Raw genomic sequence first — 8939 nt, 5'->3', positions numbered from 1 at the left:
TTATATTTCGTGGATTAGCCTCTAAAAGCTATTTCGTTGCACAATGTTCGCGGAATGACTGCTTACCGGAAGCCACGCCTTTAAATCTATGCATGCTATAGCAGGTAATTCAATTTTCGTGGACTTAATTTTCGTGTAGGATTCTAACCCACGAAATCCGCGAAAATTAAGCCCCTCGAAAATTTCGCGCTATACGGTACGCCATGCCCATAATTATTGGTATGTTCTATTTTAGCCGCCCTCGTAAGGCCTTCTTGTCTTTCTTGAAGAAGCACAAGGTACTAAGTCGAGTACAAAGTTCATAATGGCTGAACACACCTCCTCTATGAGCAAGAAAGATAAAGAGGTTTGCTTAATACTTAAGACTTTGGTTTGTTAAAATTAGCTAAGTATGATTGTATTTTACAAAACAAATGCATTTATGTTGTGCGTACGCGTTTAGGCGAAATGTCCAAGTGGGGCTTATATTAGAGTGTCGTACGTCGCGTCATGTTTGTTTCTATATGCAGGAAGACCTAGAAGTAGATGAAGGACAAGCTAAGAAGCGTGAAGAAGAGAAGGTATACACACTTTGATTATCCCTGATGCTCTAACCTATTCCTACCACTCAGGCTCAGGCCCATCAGCTGGGTCTGGAGGCAAGGAGGAAGGCGGCAGACAAGCAGGAGGCACAGAGGGCCAACAGGAGTCCGGGTCCTCTCAGACAGGCAGAGGAGAAGCTACGGAAACTGGACAGCTCTGTCAAGAAGAACTCAACCTTTGTTAGGAAATTGGTACGTAGTGTGTGGGCGATGGCCATCAGGTGTAGTTTAATTTGCTCACAACTCTTTAGTGCCTCCATTTCTTGTCATAATGTACTCAGGTTTTATTTTTATGCTTCTTTTATCGATTCCAATCCAATCAGCGTACTCTGACTGAGCAACAGAGGACTAGTTTGACCTCTGACCTCAAAGGCCTAAATCTCACAAAGTACATCGAAGAAACTGTAAGAGCACAACATTTTGTAGAGGCTGACTAACACACATGTGTTGTATTATATAACATGCAGGCCACGAACATAGCTGAAGCAAAACTGAAGGTATGTGGTCAATTATAGTGTCTGTGGGAGTGTATGTGATTATGGTATCATCCCTTGGTTCCCTTGGGGATACAGCTGGCTGATGTGGGCTGTGCTGTACACTTGAGCTCTGAGCTGCATCAGAGGTACGATGAGTTCTCTAGTCACCTCTTTGATCACCTTCAGAAGATCTACTCAACTGGTATTGGGAAAGATGATGACAAGGTCTGTACATGCAACTAGAAGTTGGTGTCGAAATGATTGTTTGTATATTTTTACAGTCTGCGGTAATATCCAAATACAGAATTGGACTGCGTCTCATGGGGGAGGTAAGACCTAACAAACTTTTTGTTCACATTTCCCCAGCCTTTGAAGCATCTCTTATACTCCCTCACCCACACCCACACACGCGTACACACCCACTCACCCACCCACACAATACACCCACTCACCCAGTTGGTGCTAGCCGGTGTGATTAACGAGGATCTAGGCCTCTCTCTCTTAACTGACATGCTCATTGCTATAATGAAGGCAGACAGTAAGGGCCACTCTTTCCTGGCTGTGGTGGTGAGCTTTGCCCGTCATTGTGCTGAAGACCTGGCTGGTATAGTACCCAGGAAACAGAGACTACTGCTCACTAAGTATGGGATTGAGCCACCTATATCTAGGGTATGTATACATGTATATATATACTGAACTTTTGGTAGGTACATTACACATACGTGATTATACATGCTCAGCCTTTATGAAAATTAGTAGAAGTTTATGTGCTTGTAGCTTATAAAAGTCCTGATTTTGTACATGGTGTAATGCTTCATTGTTGGATTTCATGTAGCGTTACTTTCTTTCCCCTATTTCATTTCCAGTTGATTCCAGCGATAAAACAGAAAGAGTTTCTTGAGCTCTTCCGTAAGTACTTCAACCATGTGAGGGACCATCTGGTGGTCCAGCACAAGGCTATGCACAAGAGGGAGCGTAGGAACAGGGACATCATCTTCTCCAAGGGAGAGCTCAATGAGGAGAGGCAAACAGAGAATGAGGCAGCTCAGAAGACATATGACAAGTTACTCACCAACACCTCCACTTTGGCTGTGAGTGTAAAATTTGTCTTGTTAGTATGACAATCTTTACCGTATACAGTTATGTTGTTTAGAATAATTATGTGTAGCTTTTATACGCTTGGTGTTTGCATTGCTACAAATGACCGATTAAAATGTTACACCCTCACAGGAAGTGCTTGATGAGGACATGCCTGACCTGCCAGAGTACAAGGCCCCAGAGGATTCAGACATATCCATAGAGCTGCAGTTCCCAACTATTGGTGCAGAGGTCAGTAGCCTTGACATTGTTTGTATTCTGTACAAGTTAGTGTGGAGGCTGGCGGGGTGCTTGTAATGGCTATCCTTTAATTTTAATTTTAAGTGTGATGATCTTAACCATGTGTATCTGCTGTGTTTGCACACTTGTTACCTCCCCTAATCCACTACCTCTACTCGCCCTCCCCCCTCTGTAGGGTCTGGACTCTGACCCCAACTCCCTGTGGGAGGATGAAGATGCCAGGTCATTCTACGAGAACATCACTGACATCACCCCCTTTGTACCAGCTGTAAGTACTCAGCCCTCCAGTTGTAAGCACTCAGTCTTGTTATCGTAGTGGTACTGTGCATTGATTGCAGTTTGCATGTGTCTCTCAGAAGTTGCTTGAAATATAAAATTAAGTTTTAGACTGTTTGTTGGCTCTCCACATTGCAGATCCTATTTGAAGGCAGAAAGAAGAAAAGCTCTGAGTCTGCTGAAGAGAGTGATGATAAAGCCACTGGTGGTGACACCGAGGAGGCCACTGATGGTGGTGAAGACACTGATGCTAAAGACTCGGAACCAACAGAGGAGCAAGGTAAGAACACGAACCACCACATACTAGTGCTCTCCATCTGTAATATTCGACACATTTTTGTACTAGTAATACAGTTGTTAGCCTTGTAAATGGGCGGTTTTTTGTTTCCCATTAGAATGAGAGCACCGCGGGTGCTGATAATGCGCTTCGATGGAAGCGCCAAAGCTTTATGGCAATGAAGCTACAGTATTATCATTAAATACAGTAGAACCTCGATTATCCGGCCCTCGATTATCCGGAACCTCGATTATCCGGCTTGGCAGTTTTCTTGTTATCAGATCAGAAAATGGGCGTGTCCCTCAAACGCGCATGCGCGTTGCAGCTGTTACCATGGAGACATGCCTGCTTATCTTCTGCGCATGCGCAGACAACCATGCGGCACTGCTGTTTATCAATAAAGTGGGTGGATCAAGGCGTGGTTTATCTATTCGATTATCCGGCATATTCACTTATCCAGCCTGCTTCTGGAACCAAGGTGTCCGGATAATCGAGGTTCTACTGTACACACATGCATGTACAGTACAATTAAATTGAATAGCTAGCTGTACCGTCAAAAGAATGTGTTGCTAAGAGGGATGCTGAAAGTTTAGAGTAATGGCAAGCTCATGAAATAGTCCAGCTCTTTTCTGACTCTTTGCTACCAATAGCTACATGTAGCGTTCCAGTGCAGAGCTAACTACTAAGTTGTGCAAATATTATTTCAAAAGACGAGGGGATCCAGGGTGTACTGTATTTGTAAGCTTTCCAAGGAACCGACGTGTGGCTAAAAGCTAAAAGCTGTTATAGTTTTTGTATATAAACGAGGGACCACCCAGAGTTAGTACAAGTACTAGTAAGCTTCCAAGTCTCTCTCATTTGCCGACCCAGATAACTCTGCTGCAGGAAGTGAGACTAACCTTTGACACACTAGGCCCCAGCACTCTGGCCACCATGGGAGATTTAACCACATGGTGTAGGTTAATCACTCAATTGAATAAACAATTGATACAGCAGGGTATAGAACCCGGGACGACTACAGAGAGGTACACTTGGTCAAGTAGCTTACCCACTGGGCTAATAGCCTTCGTCGAGAAATAAAGGATTAATTTATGCTTACATAATCATTTACTGTTAATTAAAGAGAATTACATTACCTGGATTAAAACCCAGAACTCCTGCTTACTAGTCAAGCATCCTAGCCACTACACTAGAAAGAATAACTGGTAAAGGTCATCTTTATCAAAGCAAAAAACGTACATGCGATGAGATATATCTAGATCTACTAAGTTTAAGAATCCCAGGGAGGCTAACTCATAAGTATAGCGTATCTCTAGGGTTAAATATAAACGTTTGTGCGAACAGAATAAAGTAAAGCATTATTTTACAAATCCACGAATTAAAATCCAAGAAACATGACTAGAAGCCTATAGAAACTCTTACTTGCAGTTCATTGATCTGAGCAGCTATAGCAGTCTACACACACCCACACACACAAACACACTACCGTATACCTCGCTTGCGCATGCGCACCGAGGTGTAATAATGCTAACTCGCTATAATATAGAGATTTCCATACAGTTAGAGTCGTTTGTGTGTGTGTTTAGATGAAGATGAGCTTTTGGAGCAGATGATCAAGGACACAGAGGCACTTGCACTAGAGGAGGACATGAGCACCCCAGAAGAGCCGGAGGAGGAGATAGGAGGTGGGCAGGGGGCGGAGACTTCAAGTGGGGTACTCTTGGACGAGTTCTTAGTCAGGTAAGGGCTAGGGCTAAACGTATACTTCCTCCATTTACATGTAGGTTAGCTCATTGCTATTAACAGTTTATGTTTATGTGAAATAGTTACATTGTTTTGATTATTTTTTTTTGCCTCCTTTACTTGCAGGCTCCCCAGACTGATGAACAGGAAGTTTGTGGATGAGTATGCAGTGGAGTTTTGTATGAGCCTGAATACCAAGCTGAACAGACGGAAGCTGGCCAAAACTCTGTTCATGGTGGAGAGAAATCGGTGAGTCACTCTTTTAGGTCTTGTATAGCATTAGAATGTACGTGCATGTACATCTGTTCCCTAGGTGTTTTATGGCCCGTTTTCAGAGAAAGTAGTAGTTTAGATTATGCCTCATATTTCTACTTTTATTATACATGTACAGTGGTACATTCTGTGCTGGCTAAAGTTGCAGTTATAATTATTGTCTGAGAAGTATAAGCTGTATGTTACGTATTTTGTTTGCAGTATGGATTTGATCCCGTTCTATGCCCGCCTGGCCGCCACCCTCCATCAGTGTCTGGATGACATCACTCCCCTCCTGGTGGAAATGCTCATCAAAGATTTACGATTCCAGGTCTACAAGAAAGACCAGACTCGGATTGACTCCAAGCTCAAGAATGTCAGATTTATTGGTACGTACACCACTTATAACAATTGTCATTATGATATTATCATCTCCTCTCAGCTGAGCTTACCAAGTTCGGAATGTGCCCCATGATTGAGACGATGAAGTGTATAACAGTGAGTCAACACTTGGCTGCACGATTGCACCACGTGTATTAAACCTGCTAAGTACCAGTGTACTGTACTACTAATGGTATGTGGTTGATTGTTTGTTTTGCTGCAGATTTTATTGCACAATTTCACTCACCACAACCTGGAAATGGCGTGTCTGTTCATTGAGCATTGCGGTCGCTTCCTACTCCGATCCCCAGACTCCCATCTCAGAGCAAAGGCTCTCCTGGTGGGTGTGACTGTGTTTGATTCAATCTCGCTTATTGTCACACAACTGTATCCAGTAGCTACATGTTCTGTACAGAGATATTAGTGTGTGGTCTGCTATATCTTTCATCATATGATCCTTCCCCTGTGTAGCAAATCATGATTCGTAAGAAGCAGGTGCAGCACTTGGACCCTCGACAAATTGGCCTGGTAGAGAATGCCCTCTACTATGCCAATCCCCCGGTGACTTCACAGATGGTCCACGAGAAACTCCCCCCCATGCAGGAGTACATCAGGAAGCTCCTCTACAAGGATCTCACAAGGATCAGCATTGAGAAGGTACATACATGTACATGTACAGTGAGGAATTCGTTTTTGTCCTTAATCATGGAGATCCTAGATCGAGTTACATACCACATTTAGTGTTAGCAAACTGCCGTTATATTGCTTTTTAATTTTGTGCATTTATGTGGAGTTTGTATCAATTTCTATGATTATATTACATGTACATGTACATTGTGTAGTGTTATAAAAATTATGTTATAATTATGTTACATGTATGTACATGTACTTTGTGCACTGAGGCATGATACTTGAACCTGAGTGTGTGTGATGTACATGTATGGCTATACAGTCATGAAGCAACTACAGTATATTGATCAACATTAATTTATTGGTTTTGTCTGTTTGCAGATTCTTCGTCAAATGCGCAAGCTACCATGGGGAGATGGGGAGGTGTACCAGTGGGCAGTGACTGGACTCACTCATATATGGAATGTCAAGTACAACAACATTCACTGCATGGCCGACCTAATGGCTGGCCTTAAGTCTTATCAGGTACCAAATCTTGTTGGCTAGAAATTAGATAAAAATGGTGTAAGCTACAGAATGCATATTTCACTTTGGTTCTAAGAAAACCATCACATGTATGATATTTTATTTTTATATTTGTGGGGGATTTGTTTCAAATTGTTCTTTGACAAACAGGAGGATGCATGTGTGCGAGTGGTTGATGGTGTACTGGAAGATATTCGGTTAGGTCTAGAACTCAACCTGCCCAAGTTGAACCAGCGCCGAGTCAGCACTCTCAAATATCTTGGAGAGCTCTACAACTATCAGCTTGTCGAGTCCAATGTCATATTTCGTACGCTCTACCTGCTTCTATCCTTTGGAGCCCACCCTGACGGTAGGTGGTACTGTACAGTGTACATTATAGAAGCCGCCATATAATTCTATAGGGCCTTTACTTGCACATGTAATGTATTTACCGATGATTTATGTGAAAATAGTTCTTCTAATTCTCTTTTTACTCCAGGGAGCCCCTCTCCTCTTGATCCACAAGGCTCCTATTTTAGAGTGCGTCTCATTTGCCTCCTGTTGGACACTTGCGGCGTGTATTTCGATCGAGGTAGTGCTAAAAAGCGCTTGGACACCTACCTGGTCTTCTTCCAGTGCTACCTGTTCAGCAAGCGTCAACCCCTCCCCCTGGAGGTGGAGCATCTGGTGGCTGACTGTTTGGAGATGCTGCGACCAGACCTGGAGGTGTACGAGACACCATTAGAGGCACACGAGGCTGCTCTTGCACTGGAGGCGAAATTCAAAGACAAAATTGGTGAGTTTGAGGACACTGCATTGTGGCAATGTGTGTACAGCAAGAGTACATGTAGATTGGTTTATTATAGCCATAGAGTATATTATGTCTGCAGTCGTTTTTGAGACTAAGTGAATGAGTCTAGCAATCTAACTATGTAAGAAGGCAAATATTTTCTCTGTTTTGGAATGTTGTACATGTATGTACTTGTAGGGCACAGTCAGGATATGGAGGAGGAAGGAGATGATGAAGAAGAGGAGAGGGGAGGCGGGCGTGGTCGATCAGAGGAAGAGGAGGAGGAGGAGGAAGATAAAGATGAGGACGATGAGGACGAGCCTTCCGGCGTGGACTCAGCTAAAATGTTTGAAGAGGTAAATAAACACATGTTATGTACTTTTACGGACAGTGTATATAGCTACTGCACACACACACACACACCAAACTGTAGGAGACAATAACAGCTGGGCCCAAATTGATCTCTTGCCACGAGGACGATGACTTTTTGTCCACTCTTGACAAACTCATGATTGATGACAGTGTGTCCGTGGGGGTCAAAGGAGGAACAACAGTGGAGGCTGCCATCCCACTACACCTAAAAGGGGGAGGAACCAAAGTGACGACTGGTGAGCTGTTCTTGCTGTGTATATCTGGTTCGTTGCTTATTATCTGGCTTTGAATGCAGCGCCTCTTTATCATGAGGGAGGGGAGTTGAAAATGACATTTAAACTGATGACAAAGAAAGGAAATAAACAACAGGTTAGGCGTATGCATACTATATCACTTGTTGAGTTGAGCAAATGCTTATTTTGACACATTTATATCTGTGATTATTAGCTAGTGTAAAAGCTGATCTTTCATTGATGTGTGTTTACTTTGTGTACAGCTGAAGGAGCTCAAGATCCCGGTGGAGTCAGGGCTGACTGCTGGACTAATGGAGGGCAGAGAGGCACGACACGACGAACACAAACAAATGAAAGAGTTGGTACTTAACTATGAGCGAAAACAAGAGGAGGAAGCCTATCAGTGTGAGTGGGGGAGCTATAGACTGTACATGTACTGTATGTACAAGGTATCATAGTGTTCTGTTTGTAGATGTACATATACCCATTGGTTTCACATTCTCATTGCTTTGATCTTCTGCAGCTATGATTGCCGAAACAGCTATGAAGCTCCATGGCAGATTAAAGCAACCAAAGAAGTCAGCAGAGCCTATCACTATCAAGAAGCCCCCCTCTAATCCATCAATGAAGCAACAACAACCACAGCAAGCAATTCCTCAGAGGGAGCACCGAGAACAGAGATACGACAATCGTGGTGTTGATAGTCGATATCGTGGTGATAGCCGAGGGAGAGGCAGGGGAAGGGGAAGAGGAAGAGGTGGAGGAGGGAGGGGCGGTACTGGTGGAGGAGGGAGGGGCGGTACTGGTGGAGGAGGGAGGGGTGGTACTGGTCAGAGGAATTGGCATGAGGCGGCACGAAAGGAACAAGACCATCAAGAATATTGACCGAGTGGACACAAAGTGACTCCCGCTGTGGTGATATAATGTGGAGCAATGCAGATTTGATTTGGTTGTGCTCTTGAGAGAAAGACTGAACTTATTAGTGCTATATTTTATTTGTGCTACATGTATGCTGTTTATAAATATTTGTATATTATATGCTTTTTTTTTATGTTGAATAATTAAATGTACTGTTCTAATTATAGG

At 43.3% G+C, this 8939-nt stretch overlaps 1 protein-coding gene across 1 annotated transcript; it reads left to right on the top strand.

Annotated features, from left to right (window-relative positions):
* The first annotated feature begins 206 nt into the window (after window positions 1-206).
* On the top strand, window positions 207-8935 carry LOC135346872 (regulator of nonsense transcripts 2-like). Its single transcript, XM_064544638.1, has 26 exons — window positions 207-346; window positions 510-560; window positions 612-773; window positions 905-985; window positions 1049-1078; window positions 1154-1282; window positions 1339-1386; window positions 1514-1726; window positions 1924-2148; window positions 2288-2386; window positions 2571-2663; window positions 2810-2951; window positions 4535-4688; window positions 4818-4940; window positions 5166-5332; window positions 5386-5441; window positions 5548-5664; window positions 5796-5981; window positions 6336-6479; window positions 6630-6828; window positions 6958-7254; window positions 7447-7604; window positions 7682-7856; window positions 7916-7989; window positions 8117-8258; window positions 8377-8935. The coding sequence occupies exons 1-26, from the start codon at window positions 305-307 to the stop codon at window positions 8736-8738; spliced, it is 3669 nt and encodes a 1222-aa protein (XP_064400708.1). The 5' UTR covers window positions 207-304; the 3' UTR covers window positions 8739-8935.
* The last annotated feature ends 4 nt before the right edge of the window (window positions 8936-8939 follow it).

This window comes from Halichondria panicea, chromosome 13, assembly GCF_963675165.1.
Source record: "Halichondria panicea chromosome 13, odHalPani1.1, whole genome shotgun sequence".
In the NCBI taxonomy this organism is placed as follows: domain Eukaryota; kingdom Metazoa; phylum Porifera; class Demospongiae; order Suberitida; family Halichondriidae; genus Halichondria; species Halichondria panicea.
This window is presented reverse-complemented; position numbering and strand designations above follow the sequence as displayed.

Excerpts from the sequence above, each read along its gene's own strand:
- LOC135346872 (XM_064544638.1), top strand. The coding sequence starts at position 305 with ATGGCTGAACACACCTCCTCTATGAGCAAGAAAGATAAAGAG. Across the intron at positions 1,079-1,153 it reads TAGCTGAAGCAAAACTGAAG|CTGGCTGATGTGGGCTGTGC; the intron begins GTATGTGGTCAA and ends TTGGGGATACAG. Across the intron at positions 1,387-1,513 it reads GACTGCGTCTCATGGGGGAG|TTGGTGCTAGCCGGTGTGAT; the intron begins GTAAGACCTAAC and ends CCACTCACCCAG.